This window comes from Bactrocera tryoni, chromosome 3 (genome assembly GCF_016617805.1).
Source record: "Bactrocera tryoni isolate S06 chromosome 3, CSIRO_BtryS06_freeze2, whole genome shotgun sequence".
In the NCBI taxonomy this organism is placed as follows: Eukaryota; Metazoa; Arthropoda; class Insecta; order Diptera; family Tephritidae; genus Bactrocera; species Bactrocera tryoni.
Window position 1 is genome coordinate 55,691,468 of NC_052501.1, and position 21,903 is coordinate 55,713,370.

Sequence of the window (21,903 nt, forward strand, 5' to 3'; positions counted from 1 at the left end):
TTAGACGTGTGGTTTTCAATGACGCAATAGCTTTTTTGAAGTTGGTCATTTGTAAGCTGTTTCTTGATTTATACCTAAATTGGTTCGCCATTTCCTTATAAGAACACTTACTCCGGTCGAACTTTATTACCAAAATAATTGTTCGACCTGTGCCCATCCACCACATGAAGGAAGCTTTTGATGAGCGCATTGTCCCATGTGCGATGTGGCCTCCAAGATTGTGCGATTTAATACAGCTGGACTATTCTTTGTGGGGTTATGTGAAGTCGCTTGTCTACTGACTGGCCTGCCGAACAAACCTGAGCTTTTTGACGCCTTCGAAGAGAATATTCGGCAAATTGTTAACATACATACGTCACCAATTGCAGCAAAAAGTGATCGTAAATTAGCCTCTCGGCTTACTAGAACCAGCCGCGATAATCACTTGCAATAGGTTTCAAAGCATAAATTGAATCCTTTGATATAACAATAAATTATATTCGTTTTATCACTTTCCTATAACCAAATTTCAAAGAAAAGCATCTTTTATAAGTAATTTTCAAGCAGCAAACCTTTTAAAATCGCAAACTTTAAAATATTATATAATTATTTACAATTAACGCAAATAAGTTTAAAGAGCCCAAACTTAAAACAAAGTAAACATACTTATATACAATAGCCACATACTTAGATTATATAACTAAAGCCTAACGTCAAAAAACTAATTGGACGTTATCAGTGTGGCTTTCAGCTTGGAAAATCAATAACGGACCAGATATTCACCATGCGCCAAATCTTGGAAAAGCCCCGTGAAAGGAGAATCGACCTCTTCGTCGATTTCAAAGCTGCTTTTGACAGCACGAAAAGGAGATGCCTTTATGCCGCGATGTCTGAATTTGGTACGCCCGCAAAACTAGTACGGCTGTGTAAACTGACGTTGACCAATACCAAAAAGCGGGAAGGACCTCTCCGAGCCGTTCGATACCAAAAGAGATTTTAGACAAACCGACTCCCTATCTTCAGTCTACTACTGGAAAAAATAATTCGAGCCGCAGAGCTTAATCGAGAAGATACAATCTTCTAAAGGAGTGTACATCTGCTGGCGTATGCCGATGATATTGATATCATTGGCCTCAACATCAGCGCCGTTGGTTCTGCCTTTTACAGACTGCATAGGGAATCGAAGCAAATGGTCTGGTAGTGAACGACGGCAAGACGCAAGATGGCAAAATATTATATTGCTTTCGATTTAATATCAGTTATCAAATTATTTCTCAATCAGGTGGCAACTCAACAAAATAGTCAACTAAAAATTAAGGAAAACTTACCCAGAGTATAATTATATAATTATTTATGATACTTTAGGCGATTTCATATTCATTTTTTATATCGTATGACAACGTCATAACGTGATATTTTGTTAATAATTATTTTTTAATATCATAATTTACTTAATTAAAAGTTGGCATCACATGCAACCCGGCGAGTTGACAAGAGATAATCACTGGAACATCTCTTATGCCTTCGTTCAGCACTATCTCGAACTCGCCTCAAGTACTTAGGAGCTTTGGAGTTCAAAGAACTGGACGGAATACGCGTAATTATCAAGTCGCTCTTAAGGTTCGTTCTGTCTGACGAAAACTTCACCTCAAAATAAACTGAACCTCTATCTGATTTACTAAGGACCAATAGGTCTATGTATGGCATGATAGCTGGCCTAACCTAATTACAAATTTTATTTTTTTTTTTAATTTTTGGATTATATAAGGAGTTTTTTTTTGAAATGTGGGAACTCCATTTACGACTATAATTAAATGTATAAAAATATTTAACCAAAAATTATTTAAATTTTCTCAAAATTTATTTATAGTCTTGAGGCACCCCCCTAAATTCGTTACTTCTTTTTTAAGTCTCTCTATTTTGAGAAATATTTACGTGATCGGGTGAATTTTACCACAGAGCACCTTCCAATTACCTACTTAAGAAGAGCTAAGGTGTAATCTTAGGAGAATATTATCTTATAAGTAAGTAGATTGAGTTCTTTTAAACCGCCTACTCTCAAACTTTGTTGTTGTCACAATTCTTTCAACAATTTGCAGGTTTTACGAATTTGAAAGCCTTTTGCTTCTGTAACCAAATGCTGCCTTGTGCTTCCACACAAAACAAACAAGACTTTTCTTTCATTCCTGCATGTGTGTGTCTATTTACACAAGAATCTTGATCAGAAAATTTTCTCTTTGCTTTTCAAATATCTTTGCTGCCAAAAACAAACAGAAAGTTTTAGCACAACTGGCAAAGTTAAGTGACAAAGCAGTCTTGCTAAGCAGCAGAGTAATGTTGTTTAGTTTACCTAATGTTTGTTAGCTTGCACTGAAGCGTAGCAAAGGCAGCAACAACTCCAATATCTACTCAAGTGGGAAGAACATGGATTGTAAAAATTTAGGTTTATTTTTAATTAATGCGAAACACCAACTCAATTACAAGCACGAGTGGTTATATGGAATGTATGAGTGTAAGCATGTTTATGTCGACATAATATCAGCATAAATGTTTACACAATCTGACAGAGCGGAAGATTCGGGTTTCCTTACGATTATCTTAGAAAGGGAGGTATGTACGTATGTATGTAAAAAGTGGATTATTTCTTCCCTACTTTCAATATTCAAAAAAGCCCCGCTTGAGGATAATTAAGTATATTTCAGGTTCTTATCTTCTGAGCTTTCAGAAAAGCCAGATCTGTCATATAGTGTCAAATACACTGTTATTCTTCCTTGTACCCCTGTATCGATGTACAGCAAACGAAACTGACTCTGATGATTAGTAAATATTTTTTCCTTAAAATGTATGGGTTGTGTTCAATAATTGCAACCTGAAAGCCTCTGCATTCTAATACCTTTATTTTACCTTTTCTTATTCGCAAAAAGCGTTTTCGCATCGCTATACTTCTTTTTGTGTTAGTCTCATATTTATTGAGAAATTTTATGAACGGACTTAATCTCCAAATTAATAAATTATTTTAGAACAGCTATGAAACTTACTTAATCGCACGCAAGAAGAAGAATAAATGAAAAAAATGTGCACTCATTGTATCAACTCGTATTATTTATGACCGAAATTATGTGTTAATTACCTGCAAAGAGAAAAATATAAAATACAAAGCCATTAATTATATGCATACTTCTAGGCTGACAAAAAAATAAAACTGAAGAGTGTTTAATTAAAATAAAGTGAAACATTATTTTAAAAAAAGTGATTTGTTGTTTTTTTTTTATATTTTTTTTTGGAAAATAATGCGTTAAAAGTGTTTGCCTTCTGAAACGGTTATGGGGATACTTGAGAATTATACATTATTGAGTCCAACACATACCAAGTGCCGATTGGAACGCTGTTAGATAAAATATTTGAATACGTTGGCTTTAAACATATTTATGAGAATTTTTGAGTCAACTCTTTTTCATGGACAACTCTTTGTTAGAGAGTGCAGAAATAATTCCTCGCAGTGGTATATCATAAAAATGGTGTCAAACGTCAGTTGAAATTCATGCGGGAAAATGCGAGCGAGTTTTATAAACTTTATTAACGAATGTTAAAAGAGTAGAAGCCACTTTTTCTGATTCTCTAAGTATCAGTCGATTAAAAATATTTAATAAAATTAGTTCTGCCATTGCAGAGACACAAAATGACCTTTAAAAAATTAAAAAAAAATAATGCAAAATTGACAGTAATTTGCCCAATAAAAGACAAAAATTGCGCCAGAACGCTGTACAACCGACTGTCGTTGGAAATGTTCGTATTTAGCAGATTCAAAGCTATTCTATTTTAAGATCACAACGAATAATTCGAGTTAGATTCATAAGTGATTTAGATCCTTACTCATAATAAAAAATAAGATTCCTTTATAACGGGTGATCGAAGTAGAGGTACTTTTTTATTTCAGCCAGAAGAATCAACGGTTTAGTGTGGTTTGTGGAACGATGATGCCCATCGATCCATATTTATTCAAAAATGATGCCGGTGAGAACCTAGCCGTCAATGGCGAGCGCTATCGCATCATAATAACCGACTATTTGATGTTTGAAATTGAAGCTCGTAATCTTGGCGACATTTGGTTTCAACAAGACGACGCCACTTCCCACACATTGCATCAATCAATGGAATTATTGAGAGAACTCTTCGGTGAGCAAATAATTGGCCACCAACATCGTGTGATATCACACCGTTAGACTTTCCTGTGAGGATATGTAAAGTCTAAAGTATATGTGGACAATTCCATTTTGATTCAAGCCTTGAAGTAAAACATCTCAAAAATAAATACCACAGAATGTTCTTTGGAATGATAATAAATATCCCCCCTTAAATTTGAATTTTCTGTGTTTTTTCGTTAAAAAAGTAGGTATATTGTCAAAAGCGTACTCAATATTTTACAAACAGTCCGAATAAAATTACTCAATCCATATTTAAGAAATAAATTCGCAAAAAAAGATTTTTTACCTTGAAACCCTAACCCCTCCCTTAAGATCTAAGAAGTTATAATTTTTATAAAAGGTTGTCTAAACGACAAAAAATCTTTGTGGTTAATATTGAGCTACTAGTTTCTATTTTTAAGCTTGTGTGTTAACTCAAAAACATCTCTTCATGAGTATAATTTCAAAACACTTCCAAATTAAACACCAAAAGCTTACCACTATTTTATGCAATTTATTGATTTAATTTACATTTTTCTATTGAAGGAACATTAACATTTTTGTAAATCCACAATACAAAAGCATCTTTCACACATGCACAGAACAGCTTACAAACACTGTGCCTATCCTCATCATTCAATTGTTGCTGGCTGTTGTTATTGTTTTTTACAGCACCCCTTGTGTGCTGTCATCTTGGAAATTTTAAAATTTATATTACATTGTGGCATTTAACATTTAAATGTCAAGTGTTCACTTCGCTGCCACATACATTGAAAATGTAGAATGTCACAAGTGACAAGAGCAACGGCAAATATGCAAACACCTGCATTATGGTGGTACTTAAGAAATCTGAACACGAATTCGTTAGTCCAAGAGAGGCAGTTGTTACCTTATAGGGAACGATAAAATATTTGGATTTCAGGCTCAAGTGCAGGTGGATATGGTGTGTAGCAGAAGATCGAAAGTTTAGATTTATAATTTGAGATCGAAAATATATATATTATTTTCAACAAATATCTTCCATGTATATAGTAACCAAAATTATTATAATAAAGAAATTGGTATAAAATTTAATTCCAATTAAGGAAGGTAAGGCTATTTTTGTTATTTAAGCAAGTACTTAACACACCCTACACCTCTCTCGAATGGATGCACAAATATATATTTTATTTTCTCTTGTTCCTTATTTACTAAGGTTTTAGGGTTTGAAAAATCTACTCAAAATCTGTTCCATACCAAAAGTCCACCCTAACCTATATACATATTTACACACTTGTTCGAAGTTGCAAGCAAAAAAGGCGCAGTCACATGTGTAATGAATTTTGCATTTTGAAGAGCACACGGTGCTCTGTGTGTATGTATTGTAAATCCCTTCGCACACACGACCATTGACTCACAGCAGCTAAAAACACCGATTTCGCACGCCGTGCCGCTGGTATTAACGGTAACAGAAAACCTCGGTTGTTGAATTAATTGTTTAGTTTTCTCTTGTTATTTTACGATTTTATCTACTCTTTGGTTGTTTTTGCTTATTTTGTGCTATCTATTTTTTTAATCGTACACGTGCTTTCATTTGTTTCTATTATTGTGCGCATTTCATTGCTGTTAGTTGCCTTTGGTATTACAGTTGCCATTGCTGTGCAGTTGTGTTGTGCATGCGTGTGTATGTGCGTCTGTGCGCTCTTATTTTTGTTAGCTGCTAAATTTTTTTGCATACGCAAATACATTTTGGCAACAATATCATTGCGTATTCACACATACACACACACGCCCAAGCATATACATATTACCTACATTTTCCTATCCGCCGCTATTGCTTGCTTTCAAGCGCTTATTCCTCTATATGCGACTTTGTTCTTATATTTTTCCAAGTTTCTTTTACATCTTATATCGCTTTTCTCTTACAACAAAAATAATATATCAGATTCTTCATATTTGCCTGCTCGTCAACTGTTTTGTCACTTAATTTTTACATCATTTTTACTTTGTGTGTATTTATCGTGCACTCACACAGTTTTCTCTTAGGAACTTTTATTAATGGCCGATAGGAAAAAACCGTCAGAGAAATGTGAGGTTATGTCAGATAGTAATAGTTGCGAAATAAGACAAAATAAACCTAGAACCAGGTCGTAAAGAAATCAGCTTCAAAATTAACCAGCATAATCTTCCCATCAGATATTGAACACATTAAGGGTGGCGTAACCGGTAGTAAATGAACGTCTCTACCATTTTTATTATAATATAAATATTAGAATTATTTCGACTTCGCAAATACTATTTTTGGCATTCCATTTTGAATAAATTTACAACAAAGCTCTTTTCAGTACAGAAAAGCAGTGTTATATTCATCATTTCCCTACTCGCTATTTTTGCACTCTCTAATTAAAAAATTGTTAATGCAGTTGCTAAGTTATCGAGTTGAATTCGTACAAGATAGTAGGCGGAAAGGTCTTTAATGTGGATTAATGTGGAAATATTATAAATTTTACTACTGCGAATGTTTCAAATGACAAACTACACTGGTCGACACTGTTTTTGTCACACAGATTTTGTGATGACTTGTAGTTATGTTGGTGTATCCTCATTAACAATATATAATAATATTGTTTTAATCACGCCCAGTGTTTTGTGACAGCTACTTATTCATTTCTGACCTCATAATCGGTATTTTAATTTCGGTATTCTTTAACTAAATCTTTACGACTATTGCATTCGACTAACTTATATATGTACATTATAAACATCCCACCAAAGTGTTCCACTGACCCCGATAATTTTTTATGTAAGTGGAGAATTAACTTTCAAATCTCAGCATCGTAATTTCACGTCATTAGCTGAATAGTGCTATTTAGACTATTTTGTAGTGTAGGACTGCTGCATGATTGGGCTAAACAAGAACCTAGACATATGTATGTCATTTGATTTACCAATGATTTAAACTGAACCAAAGGCATTAAAACCAAGTATAAACACACTACTCACTATCCAAACTTGTCTTCGGTCAACCGACCCACCCTACGTAGTGCCGAAGTTTCAAAATCGATCAGAAATTAAAAATTTTCCTTCGAAATGACAAATAAGCAAGGCAAAAATTGAAGAGTGAATATTTTTAGATTCACACGGAAATTGATAAAGTATAATCTTTTTGATAAGAAATTGAATGATCAGGAAAAAAGAATTGTTTTGTGAACACTGTCCAAAATTTTCTAGGAAACCATAATTCGGAAAATTCCAAAGACTTAATAAATGAACATATAATGTCATATAAAAATTTTACTGGACTCCAGTCAGACTTCTTTTTGGCAAATTTGGCTGCTGTGAGTAACGAACAAGACAACAGGGTCTATAAGGACCTTGGCTGCCTATTTAACTATTGAGCATCTGGTAGAGCTTGAGTGATTGTGTACTCTTCTACCGTTAGGAAATTAAAGCTATATAGACCAGAAAATATGCAGGATATTAGAATAATAGCAGTTTGTCATCAGAAAACTAGATCGAGGTAAATTTAGCCCACTCCTTCATACGAAAATGTTGTAACCTTTATGGAATATAATTCAGACTTCTTTTAAGATTATATTGAATATTTGCCTCCGTTTTTGTGTTTTTTGCAAAGTCTTAAAAATGGAAAAATAATTTATATAAATTAAAATATTTGCCACTGCCCAAAAAATATAATTCATATTAATTCCGAGTTCTTTAAGAGCAACTCAAGGAAAATCTAAACGGTCATCAAGAAGTGAAGACAAAAAAAGCACATAAAAAATAAAAGGAAAAACTCTTACACATTACAAGAAAATAATATATCGAATATATTAGCAAAGATTTTAAACTGTGTCTTGATAGTTTTGTTAATACAATACTTAGAGCGGTAAGTGATGAAGGCATGCAGCAGCAATCACTTCAAGTTATATCCGCCCGAAAATATGCAAATTATTTGCTGTGTAAAAGTTTGTTATCAGGCTTTTACTTGCCGGGAAATAGCAAAACAAAACAAGTACAACAAGAATAACAAGCGCAAAGTGAAATACAAAAAAAAGTTGCAGAAAAATTCTAGCTACGAGTCGAGTAAAGTCAAGTCAAGTCAACCAAGTAAACTCAACAATATGTCGAAAGCATAAATAATAACTTGGTACAGTTATACCATATTCAGACCGACACTTAATGACACGATTTCGGCTGTTGTATGGATTATCCCACTAATCTTAAAAATTTATCAAGATTTCGCCATACAAAAATGACAGTTCCAAATCACTTCATTGAAATGATTTGAAACTGATCCACGCTAAATCTCTCTGTGCGACTCTGATTTTGCGCAATCTACTTGTCAGCACTGGAAATCTGTTACATTATCACAGCTGATTTAGACACTACAAAGGGAAAAAAATGTAAACAAACAATTTTTTTTTAAAGCAATGAATCTAATTTCATCTGAAAATCGACTTAACGAATGAAAAAATGGATCCATTATTTCTATTATATGGAAAATATTAAAAAAAAAGCCGTCTTTTTATTTCAAAATACTATATGACAATCTTTTCTTTTGATAAATATTAAGCGATGTGAATTCTTGAATGACAATAACAGCTGTTTTTTGATCTTTCTAACGTCAGTGAGAACACTGTTGGGTTATGAAATGCTTAAAAATAATCTAATCTTTTAAATTTTCGGTCTGAACATGGTATTAGGGCGCATGTATCTGCGTATGTTATTTTCTTTTGAAAAATTGCTTGACAGCACTTAGTTTTAGAACATAATTTTTTAACCAGTAACGGCTGTTGCTCGGCATTACTGTCAATGCGCCTAAAAATGTGCAAATTATTACATGAAACTCCATATAGTGGAAATTTTAGCGAAAAGTGGGCTGTGGAACATGAGCAGCTGCCACGCTTTTGAAATGCCGGATATGCCAGTTCTTCGACTGTTGGCCTCAAAATAAAAACATTGCCCTACACTAGTTCCAGCGAGTGAAGATGCCAGAAGATTTTCAATCAATTTGATACCGTTTTTACATTTTTATAATGATGATAGACAGTTTCTTCTAAGAGTGAAGTGTTCTGGGACTGAGTGAAACTTCGATTGCGATGCTAAAACGAAAAGTGTTTACACGATCCATATGTGAAAAGAATTATGAATGAATGACTACCTGCAACATAACATTCTTTCTGAAATCTAATTGGATTCTGCAGATTCTATGAATTGTATATATGGAGAAATTTATCAATTTTATTTTGGAATGGCATTACATGAGCAGGGTGTCTGTAAAAATATTTGGACGCCACAGTAAAGGCAAAAATTTTCGACTAAAATGTTAATGGACCCAAAATAGAATATTTTCTAGTATAGACCACCTAGCTGCATCCCCATTGCATCCTTTCATAGTTGAGTTTTCTTCGCATGTTTAGGAAGAAAAAAATCAACCGGAACAGCCGCATTACATACAGAGGAATCGGAAATTTCAGAAATATATCTACATAAACTCTATGAAACTTTGACTGTAGAGAGCGGAAATTTTCTATGATTCTTAGTTTGTACGAGTACTAATCTCTAACTAAAGTAAGAAGATGCGTGTTATTCTGAAGGTCTCCTAGCGCTTATTGAGGTCTTCATTTTGGCACATACAAAATATCTACGATAAGAGGGGGCTGCAGCAGTGATATTCCTAAATACAATATGCATACATTAAGTTTTTATGAAAACTTAGAACAATACTTCCTCTATAACCAAAGAGCAAATAATGATAAATATATAATGGAGTTTGCCAAGTGTTTTTTTATATTTTAAACTAAAGTATTTCCAATTCCCATAGATTATTCCTTATTTTTGTGTTTAAAGTATATTTATACTATGAACGAGGTATATTAAAGTTGTCACGAAGTTTGCAAATAAATGATAGATACTTTATAAAATATATTAAAATTCATCGATCTGAAACTTTTAACACGCCTTTTTCCCAAGTCCCCCATCCTTACCGTCCTACTATAAAGAACGGAGGCAAGGACAATGACATCACCTGATGAGTCGGCCCTAGGAATGTTCAAGAGAAAGGTTTTGCTGAAGATTAATGATCATTTGCCACGGCAGGTACAGCAATTGATGGAACGATTAGCTGTACGATATATGCGGCAATGTTGACTAGGTTATGTCGTCCGAATGGATGAAAACATAAAGAAGAATAGCATAGACATACCTGTCATACAAGTAGAAGCTGATTGATAAAAATAAAATTAGTGTAGGGGATATGTTGTATTTGTGGTGGGTATTATAGCTTCAACCGATGTTAAATTTTCTTCTCGATTTCATCAAGTTTTCCAATCTAAAAGACTTTTATCTAATCTAACACCACCATTAAGCTTTTTAACTAAAATACTACCATTGTTTTTTTGTTGTAGTTATTTTTGCCCTTATTTTACTGCCAATTAGTGGTTTGCTGAAATTTATGCCGAATTGTTATTAAAATTATTTCGAAATTCCTACATGCTAAAGCTGGATTAACCCATTTACAACCAAGGAGTCAAAAAATAAGTTTATTTAAAATTTTCAGTTTTTTTATTGATTTATACCATCGCAGAGATGAACAAAAAAAATTTTTCTGACATATACGAAAATTTTGCTATACCCACACGAGTACAATGGTCAAAAGTGTATAAAATATTTATGAGTGGGCTATTTTAAAACGGTCGCGTTCCACGCACAAAGCAGTACCACATAGCTCGCAAATCCACCTGATTCGTGTATGGCAGGCTCTGCATCTAAGAGGCTTGAGGATTCTCTTTGGAAAATGTGCTCCTCCAGCTGTAGAAACACTTGGAGCTAACGCGCGCTTAGAATATCTTTTCAATGTGTAGTGTCGTAGGTAGTATCGCGTAATGTCACGTTGAAACTCAAACAAATCTTTGGTACTATTATTCATGTCTTTGTACAGCTTCCAAGCGTTTACCATTGTGGAGCACATCATCGAAGTAAGCAGCGGCCACCACCATTTTTTGTCTCTAATCCCAATTTTGTATACATTTACGGCCTGATCATGTAGATCAACACCGCCCATACCGTGGTTGTAATTTGAAAGTAAATTTGGCTGAGGTATACTTATCTTTTTTTGTTCCAGTTTTGACCAACGCTTTACGTATTTCAACGGTTCAACCGTATCAAAATTAGTTCCCATAGTTACGACGTTATTGTCATTCCACTTGACAAACAATATTTTATTATTGTGGTCGTATTTGATCTCGAAATATCCTCTTGCTTGTTTTTGGAAATATTTTTTTGGATTCAAAGGACATTTTTTAGTTCTATTTTCTCTCGTTGTTCCTACGGCTTTGAAGTTTTTCTCAAGCAACATACGTGACTTGTGAAAAAATTGTCAAAATAGATAATATGATCGTTTGGGTTATTTATGGTTTTTATTAGATCGAACACAACTCGAGATCCAAGGGGAAGATGTCTTGTATCACTATCAACATTTTTAGCACCACAGTAAGTATCAAATTGGTACAAGTACCCACAGCTACTTGTGAGCATCCAATTTTTAAATCCGAATCTTACGGGCTTTCCTTTGATGAATTGTTTCGCTGAATGATGGCCAAAATATTTTACCATTGCCTCGTCAATTGAAAGCTTTTCGTGCATAAAACCCCACCTTTGAAACTTTTCGCATAATAGATTCGACAGTGGGCGAGTTTTTGCCATTTTATCAGACTTGTCAATTTCATTATTGTTTGTGAAATGAATGTGGCGTTTTATTTCCAAAAATCTTTTTTTAGAAATGTTATTGCTTACAAGAGGTGATAACGTGTCTTCATCCAATTGCCAGTACATAGATTCTCTTGGCATTGAATGGTAACCAGAGTAAAATAAAATGCTTAAAAAGACTTTTAGATCATCTTCGTCGAATATAAATTTATGCGAATTTTTTTGAGAAGCCTACAAATGAGTTTTTTCTATGATCAGTTGTACAACATCTTTATCAAACAGTGTCTCAAATACCTCAACGGGACTTCTACCATCCAAATCCATTTTCATTTTCATCTTATTTTCTATATATATAGTAGTCGAATCCATTGTCAAGTTGCATGCTTCGTTGTTCCAAATAGGGCTTACAGAACGTATTTCAGCACCCATTCTTTGTTGCTGGGCAAGCGGTATTTCATCTTCGCTGTCAAAGTTTATGCTGTTATTGAATACTTCAACGCATCCAGCAACGTCGCCAGGCAAGTTTATTTCATTTATGTAATCTTCATCACCTTCCTCTTCGTTAGTATTGACATCGACATCAGGAAGAATCATAACGATATCGAGGTTATCTGCCTCATCATCATCCGCGATGCCAGCTAAAGCCTGTGAAAGTTGTTTATATCTCTTTCGATAAAAACACGAAGTGGAAATAGCCATCCTAACCAAAAGATACAATTTTTTATTTCACCAACACATTTTGCCATTGTACCTAAGCGGGTACACAACTTTTAAAAGGCACATACCTCAAATAAGAATAGGTTTTTCAAATGGGTTTTTTTTTGTAAAATTGATCTCTTTAGTCTTATCTCACAGAACACAAAATTTTAAAACTAACAACTGAGAGATAATAGCTCATCAACAGCAAAATAATGACTAAAGACACAAAATCACACAATATGAAAAAACCCGCACAGAAGTTGACGCCACAAAAAGTGCCGTTATGAATTCGCGTGAAGCGAATGTATTTTTTTGTTGTTTCTAGGAATAAAACTACGCATATGATCAAAAATTTTGTGTGCAAATACTTAGCATTGAGTTACGCCACATGCCTAAACTTGACTGATTTTCTGTACACAAGCGAGTACAATGGTTGTAAATGGGTTAAAGTGGTCTCTATTTCAAAGAAGCATTTACATAGCAAAGAACTAACTGGACAAGAAAGAGCGGAGAAGTGGCAAGCGAAATGGAAAATCTAAAAAAAAGAAGGTGAAGCTTAACTTTAGACTTTAGAAAGTGGAAAGGTGAGGACAGAGCAACGCAATCATATATGTACCATCAATATAAAAAGTAAAAGACTAAAGAGAACTAAGACTAACCGTGCGATTCTGGAACTTGAGACAGTCTCAAGTCTCTAAATTTGAGATTTTAAGTTAGAGACAATTTTTGAGACTTGAGATGATATTGCTATTCTGTAAGTGACAGTCACAAAATCTATTACATTTCATTATTCAGAGATGTTTTTACACTTGAATGAAAATAAATATGTCGATAACAAATATTAAATTTTCTATAACATAGTCAAAAAACATAATTATCAATGAACATAAAAATATATGTTGACTTTGTTTCATAATATTTACGAAATTTATGTAAAATTGATTTATTTTTAACCTTTTCGTGTTTGAGTTGCTTACAAAATATAAAGAAACGACAATCGATTAATATCTATGATGATCTCTATTCAGTATATTCAAAATGGCAGACAAGAGTTCTTTTTAGTTTTGTGACCTGCTAACTACCAGGTCTCAATATTTTGAGACTAACGCTAGAGACTGTTTAGTGAATAGTAACTAGTCTCAAATTGAGACTTTGCCTCAAAATGTCTCAAATAGAGACTAGAGACTGGTTACAGAATCCCGCTATAAGACTAAAGTAAATGTGTTACAAATATGTTTTCTACAATTTCTCAAGGATTTTCATAATCGCACTTTCGCTGAACCGTACACAACGATGAGCTGTCAGCCTAAATCATAAGAAAAGCTAAGGGTTGTAGAAAGCCCAAAAAAAGCAAAGAAGCGCCTAAAACTAGGCTATAGATGACGATTGCTAACACGTTTAACCACCGGTTTGGTTGACTGTCAACTTTTTAGTGGGCATGTTATGAGTTAAGATAAAGCAACATATGCAAAAGCAATTAAGCGAGGCGCACAAAAGTCTTTGCCGAAGAGTAAAGAAGTAGCTTAAAATAACAGTAAAAATCGTGTTATATGAGATATTGCTGCAAAATAGAGGAAACAATAACAATATACCTCGCACATCGTTTACAGCGCGCCTGTTTAAGCAATGGTCTGAAATATACAGTTACTCACAAAAATGAGTATACACAGGAGTTCGTAAAAGAAATACACATACTATGGAAAATTTAGTGGATAGATATGAATTTTTTTGATGCACATTTGGAAATAGAAATCTTAGTAACTATAATTCTATATGAAATAACTTTTTTCTTTAACATTAACCAAATACTTAAACAAAAAACTAAATTTATTGATAAAATTGGGTCACAAAATTGAGTATACATTTGCATTTTATATGTGGCATCTCTAGTTATCTTTTTACAGTTATGTGATCACGCTAGTATTTAAATACGTTTCAAAGTTTTTGTGTTGTATTATCGTTAGATACGCAATTTATTGTATTTTGTGCATTCTTTTCGCCATGGCTGGTACTAGGAAGGAGACAACCATTGAAATAAGAGAATTAGTGATAAAATTGTGCTGTGAAGGTAAATCGTACAGACAAATTGGTCAAATTATTGGTAGACCCCATTGCACAGTCCAAAAAATTATAAATAAATGGAGATACGAAGGAACATTGCGAAATTCCGGTAGGAGAGGCAGAAAAAAAATTTTGACTGATGTTGATGAGCGTAATATTGTACATTAAGTGGAATTAAACCCAAAGATAAGTGTTCCCAAATTAACGGTTGAAGTGTCAAAAACAATAAATAAAGATATATCAACTGAAACAGTTCGTCGTGTTCTTCGAAAAATAATTTACATAGTCGGATAGCACGTAAAAAGCCATTTATCTCTATCGTAAATAAGAAAAAAAGGCTTGAATTTGCTAAAGCTCATGTTGATAAGCCTTTAAGTTTCTGGGAAAGTGTAATGTTCATTGACGAAACAAAAATTAACAATTGGGGATCTGATGGACGACAAATTGTATGGAGAAAGCCAAACACGGAGTTAAGAAGTAAAAATTTAGTTGGGACAGTGAACCATGGCGGTGGTTCAGTTATGCTGTGGGGGTCTATGGGAGCTAATGGAGTGGGCACCATGCAATTTATTGAATGCAACATAACCAAGGAGATTTATTTGAATATCCTGAAGTCAAATTTACGTGCAAGCATGGAGAAAGTAAAGCTTCCGTCAGTGTTTTGGTTCCAACAAGCCAACGATCCAAAACACACAGCGATGATAGTTAAAGAATGGTTACTTTATAACGCTTCAAAACAGCTTAAGACTCCCCCACAATCACCTGATATGAACCCTATAGAGCACTTATGGGGAGAACTGAAATCTGAGCTGAAAAAATCCAGTCCCCGTACCAAAGAAGACCTAAAAAAGGAGATTACCAGGATATGGGGCGAAATATCACCTAATTTTACCAAAAAACTAGTAGAATCGATGCCTAGGCGGATGCAAGCTGTAATAGATGCAGCAGGTGGACCCACAGCCTATTAAATTAAAGAAAAACAAAAGTTAGGCGGATAAAATAGTTATTTTCCATCGAGCGTATACTCAATTTTGTGACCTGAGTTTGTCAATAATTATAGTTTTTTGCATAAGTTTTTGCTTAATGTTAAATAAATGAATTAATTATATAGTCGATAAGAGCACAAACTTTAAATGTGCATCAAAAAAATTCAAATATATCCACTAAATTTTCCATAGCTTGCGTATTTCTTTAACGAACTCCGGTGTATACTCATTTTTGTGAGTAACTGTATGTGTGTGATTTATCTTAAATGGTAATCACCCCCACTGTCGACCACGGCTACCCAATTGTTTCAAATATTTCAATACAACTACACATTTTTTCTCTATGCACTAACGCGCATTTCGGGTTATTTTTTGTTTACCTAAATGTGATGAAAAAAAGTTTCTTTCATTTCTTGACTTATTTGAATAAGTGCGAAGGAGAAAACATAATTGTCAATAGTGCTAAAAGAAAATCCCAAAGAGCGTAATAAAAAAAGAGGGAAATTGCGAGCCATTTGCAATTCTAACGGGAAGAAGAAAGGTAAGTGAACAAATTTGCATATTATAAATATATTTTAAATTAATAACTTTATGCCATTACAGCATTAAAATAAAGTACATATCAACATCAAAAAAGGTTATTATAAATACAATTAATTAATTCCTATTTCTCTCTTTAGAAACCATCAATTCAGCTTTCAGCAGCAGAAGCAGAACAATTTTGATTTGTGAGTTTTTTGTTAAATTTTATATATTATTGTACATATAGTAGCTATTTAATTTAATGACCAGTGCGGTTGGTCCTAATAATTTAATTTATAAAAATAACTATTATGTTTAACAAGTGCGGGCGGTTGACAAATATTCGTATTATGTTCTTTCGGCCTGCGCAGTGCTAAAATTATATATAAAAGAACGTGTGCTTAAGCGGCCTGTGCATTACAAATTTTATACATAAAAGAGCGTGTGTTTTATAAGTTAAAGCGTCCTGCAAATATTTAATTTTTAATGGAATTTGAATGAACTTTTTAATTAATTAATTAATTCAATTTTTTTTCCAAATTTTGTGTTTAATTCTCACCGTCGAGAGTTTTATATATTTATATTTCATTTTATATGTATATTATACATAATATTATCATATTTTATATTACATATATATACATACATATATAGATATATTTTTAAAATTTAAAATGAACAAAAGGACATTTTCGAACCTTTTGAGTAAGGAGAAGGCAAATTTTAGGGCTACAGTTGCGAAGCTTCGCAAAATGAATGAAGATAATAGTATTTTAGAAAGCGATGATATACCATTCACAAGCAGGGCAGCAGTCTCTGACAGATTCTGTGAAGTAGCAGATAGTTCTAGGGAAACATTAGATAATTTAGATATTGATGAGGAACTGGAATATGGTAGTAATAGGGAAAATGACAGATTTTTGTTTGATGATGACGAGGTTGACTTCTGTTTAGAAACAAAGGACAAAGATGTTAGTGAGGAACTTCGTAAGGGATTGAAGACATGGGCTGTTAAAAATAACATATCCCAAAATAGTTTAACGGACCTTTTACAAACCTCAGATAGAGCAGGTAATAAAGGACTGTCGTTATGTGCAAGGACTCTTTTAGGTACCAGTAGGTAGGTAGTAGAAATTAAATCTGTAGCTGAGGGGAGTTATTGTATTTGGGAATACAATATAATTCTAATTTTCCAGACTTTGATTTCATAGACGATGTAGAAAAAGTTTCTATAGATGTAGAAATAGATGGACTTAAATTTTATAAAAGTTCCATAGGACATTATGGCCAATTTTAGGTCATGTAGTAGGATTTCCTAATACAAGACCTTTTACAATCGCTTGCTTCTCAGGGATGAGTAAGCTGGCGAATGTACATAAATGGCGTTATTAGGAATTTTGTGAAGAAATAAAGTTCTTGCAAGAAAACGGAGTTAAAGTAGGATCTAGGCAGAATTTGAAAGAGTTTAGTGTTAGGCTTTTTGTTTGTAACGCACCGGCTAGCGCATTTGTCACTGGTGTAAAGTCACACGCCGGGAAGCGTAGAGGAAGGGATTTATAAAGAGAGGAGAGTGTGCTTCTCACAAACCGTAGGAGAACTTAGGACTGATAGTTCATTTGGGAATGTAGTAGATATAAGTCATCATTTAGATAATTTTAAGCAGGGGAAAAATTTGCTAGAATCTGTAAATATTAACATAGTTTCTTAATTTCTGTTAGATCCCTTGCATTTAGTTGATTTAGGGGTCACTAAGAAACTTCTTCAGTTGCTTGTTAAGAGAGGGAACGTAACAAAAATGAATGAAAAAATATTGTATATTAACAACTACGTTCCCTCTGAATTTTAAAGACGCAGTAGAGATCTGGACGAAATATTTATTTATTTATTTATTTATTTATTTATAATAATTCATATAACAAAAAGAGTTTTATTATATAAATACATAAACGCAGCACTGGCTACGAGGCCTTCAGCCGTCTTGTAATTATAACTAGGTGAAAAATTCTATTTGCTAAGGGTTAGTAAAGATGTAAGTTGCTTAAATATATTTTAACAAATCGTTGGTTTTTAAGAATCTATATACAATCATCACGTTTTTTTCTGAAGGTTCACTTAGTAGTTTTATGAGATCAATGTTGCCAGAGTTGTGGGCTGTTGAGTGAAGCATCGGACAGAGTGTGAGTAAGTGTTTGATAGAAGCGGTGTCATCGCAAAGGGGGCAAATGGATGGGCTTTTACCCGATAGTAGGTGGGCGTGTGTTATGATAGTGTGTCCAATCCTTAATCGAGTATATGTCTTCATTGCGCTAGTTGGAACTGTTGACGAGTAGATTATTCGATTTTTGGCTGGGTTTATGACAGCGTAGTGATGTTTAAATGTTTTCCATTCGCTTGCGTTTTTTTGATGCCTTTTGTGCTTAATAAGGTTAAGAATGTATTGCTTGGATGAGACGTAGTATGTTAAGGCAGGAGTTCTGGCTACATTTTTCGCAGCGAGGTCTGCGAAGTGGTTGCCTGCAATACCAGCATGGCCAGGGATCCACATTACTTGGATTTTCTGGGGGGCACCAATGACCGCGTCCCTGATAACTTCTATTATGGGATTGCGATTGGAAGGAGAAAAAATTGCAGACATACACGATTTGCTGTCTGTACAGATGAGGAACTTTCCTTTAGTCTTTTTTGCGTAATTAACTGCATGAAGGATTGCAGATTTTTCAGCGGTAAATACAGAGCTCGTTGAGGGAAGAAGCCAATTGCAAACAATTTCTCCTGTGGCAGTGACAACTGCTAACGAAGTGGAATCAATGAACTAGGAGCCATCCGTAAACAATAACTTCCAGCCATTATTTGTGTAATTAGATTCCAGTTCAGCAAAAGTTTGTTGAAAGACTTCGTTTGGTGTGTTCTGCTTGGACAAAAACATAAGCTTATTCTGTAGTATTTTATCATTGATCAGACAGGGAGGATGTCGAGTGGTGAATTTGCTGGACGAAATAAGCAACTGAAAGTCCACAGAATATCGTCAATTTTTGTTATATTCGGTATAATTGTGTTAAAAGATTGCATACCGGACGATTTGTGTCATCATTTTCTTTTGCTACATTCCGGTATTCGTCTTCTAAGTTGCGAAAAATCTTGTGGAGTAGAATCCACTGTTGCCAATGAATTGTTAAAAGAATTTGTTAAGTTATTTAGTAATTTTTATGAACAACATTTGGTTAGTTTCAATATTCATAGTCTTTTGCATTTAACTGATTGCGTTAAAAAACTCGGGCGTCTAGATAATTTTTCGGCATATACATTTGAAAATCATATGCAATATTTGAAACGTAGAATTAATAACCCCAATAAGATTTTCCAGCAATTATATTTAAGAATAGAAGAAATTTCACAGATTCTAGCAAAATTTTTCCAATAGATAGGTTTATTATTAATTGCAAAAAAGACAAAGATAGTTTCTTTTTTAGCAATGAAATAGGGTCTTTGAAAATTGTCAACCTGGTTTTGTTGGATACTTTTGCTTGTCTTGTTTTGACAAAAGTTGGTGATGTTTTCAAAGAGCCTTTGGTGTCCTGATCTGGTTTAGGTATTCTAGTAGGTGAAATTAAAGATGGGGACATTCAAATTATTAAAAAAGTAGATTTAGAATTTAAGTATTTTTCCATTCCAATAGGGAATAAATTTATTTGAATTCCTCTATTGCATAATTTGTTTTATAATTTTACATAGATAAATGGATTTTTCTTTCCCCATTGGCTCCTCTTCCTCGGAGAACATTAGTACACGGCAGCGATATGGTAAAATGACTTTATTTTACTTATATGTTTTTCATTATAATCATTTTAACTTTCTTTATAGGAGAAGAAATGAACCAAATTCGTATCGCCGAGCCCCATACGCAGCGTACGCCAACCCAACTCCAACATAATATAAGTGGCGATACTGCGTTGGTACTGCAAAAATCCTTGAAAGCCTTGGTAGAATAGAATCTCGGCAAGAAGACATGATAAATCGGTTATCAGCTGTAGAAAGGGCACTTGCTGAGAAGGTATTTATTGAAATAAAATTATCATATTTTAAAATTATTTTAATTATTTATTATTTCAAATTTCAGATGCCAGAACGTGCGGAGATCCAAGCACAAGGTCAGTTGTTGGGGGAGTGTATGGTGCTCTCGGCAAAAAAACGACCGCAGTGTAAGCCGCATCACTGACGAAGGGGTGAGTGAGGAGCAGATTCTGTTGCAAAGCTTGCTCCCCGTGTCGTCAGAGGAAACATTGCTGAAGGTGGAAGAGCACCTTACACACCAAGCTTACTCTGACGCTATGGTAAGTTTGCCATTCTTTCCATATACATATATATAAATATTTATAGATAAATATACATTTATAGGCGGCAATTATCCTAAATCTAAAATCTCGATAAATCGATAGAGAAGCTCATGGAATCCTTATTTAGTGAGTTGATGTGGCTATTCAACTACGATGGAAAAGCGGAAAAAAGGCGTTAAATAAAATAAAAATAGTGGATATCACTCTCGGTAATATTAATCTATTTATATTCTTTCCTTTTTAATTTTTCCTTTTTAATTATTAATATTTTATATATGTATGTACATTAGGGTGATTCAAAAATAATTTATTTTTTTTTTCAATTGGTACTCGCAAAAATAGGTTCCTAGACACCTCTAAGAAAGCCTCTCCAAATATGAGTTTTTAATTGTAACGGGAAGGTCCTCCGCCTAACGGTTTTCTATTTTTTCTTATTATCAGATAGAAAAATTTATATCTCGCTTCCAACTACTTGAAAAAATATTTTGTTAATTAGGTTTTGTAGGAAATTGAATGCTCTAAAATATGGTCTCTTATGATTTTTTCGTAAACCCAACCGTTTAAAAGATATTAACGGTTGAAATTTGACTATTTTTGGGAAAATTTTTCATTTCTTATGAATTTTATAACTCAATGAAAAAAAATTATTATGAATGATGAAACTTATAGGCTTTCTTAAGAGGTGTCTAGGAACCTATTTTTCAGAGTACCAAACGAAAAAAAAAAATTTTTTTTTTTGATCCACCTTAATATGCATTGATGTTTGACGATGAATATCTCGTAAACGCTTAACTTAATCGAAATATCATAGTAGACCATTTTTATAGAGCAGTAAATTTCCTACAAAACTATGTGTATCATCATTCATAATAATTTTTTTTCATTGAGTTATAAAATTCATAAGAAATGAAAAATTTTCCCAAAAATAGTCAAATTTCAACCGCTAATATCTTTTAAACGGTTGGGTTTACGAAAAAATCATAAGAGACCATATTTTAGAGCATTCAATTTCCTACAAAACCTATTAACAAAATATTTTTTCAAGTACATATAGCTGCATTTGCAATTAAATGAACTTATCTTTGGAAAAGGCTTTTCTTAGAGGTGTCTAGGAACCTATTTTTTGCGAGTACCAATTGAAAAAAAAAAAAAATTACTGAATCACCCTAATGTACATATAGCTGCATTTTACAGAAGTATGCACGATAAGAAAATTTTAGCTGTAAGACATTTTGTTAGTTTAAGTGTTACGTAATATAAGGAATTAGATCTTTTTAAATTTAATTTTAAATTTTTTTTATTCTTATACTTTTAGCATTAGTTAGTAATATTTCTTATTATAATAACAATAAATAAAATAAGAAATAATTAATGTTTTTCTTAAAATAATCTTTTATTTCTACAAATAAATATCTAGCAGCACTGGCAGCAGAGGCCTTCGGCTGTCTG

General features: G+C 33.4%; 1 protein-coding gene and 1 pseudogene across 1 annotated transcript in view; one reads left to right on the plus strand and one right to left on the minus strand.

Moving 5' to 3' along the window:
- LOC120770695 overlaps positions 1–21,903 on the minus strand; it is a 207,615-nt gene that overhangs the window by 10,501 nt on the left and 175,211 nt on the right. Inside the window, exon 2 of the mRNA XM_040098278.1 lies at positions 3,018–3,109. Within this exon, the coding sequence (XP_039954212.1) occupies positions 3,018–3,064 (47 nt within the window). The 5' untranslated portion in view covers positions 3,065–3,109. The remainder of the gene's footprint in view (positions 1–3,017; positions 3,110–21,903) is intronic.
- Positions 19,889–21,779, plus strand: LOC120770696 (annotated as a pseudogene).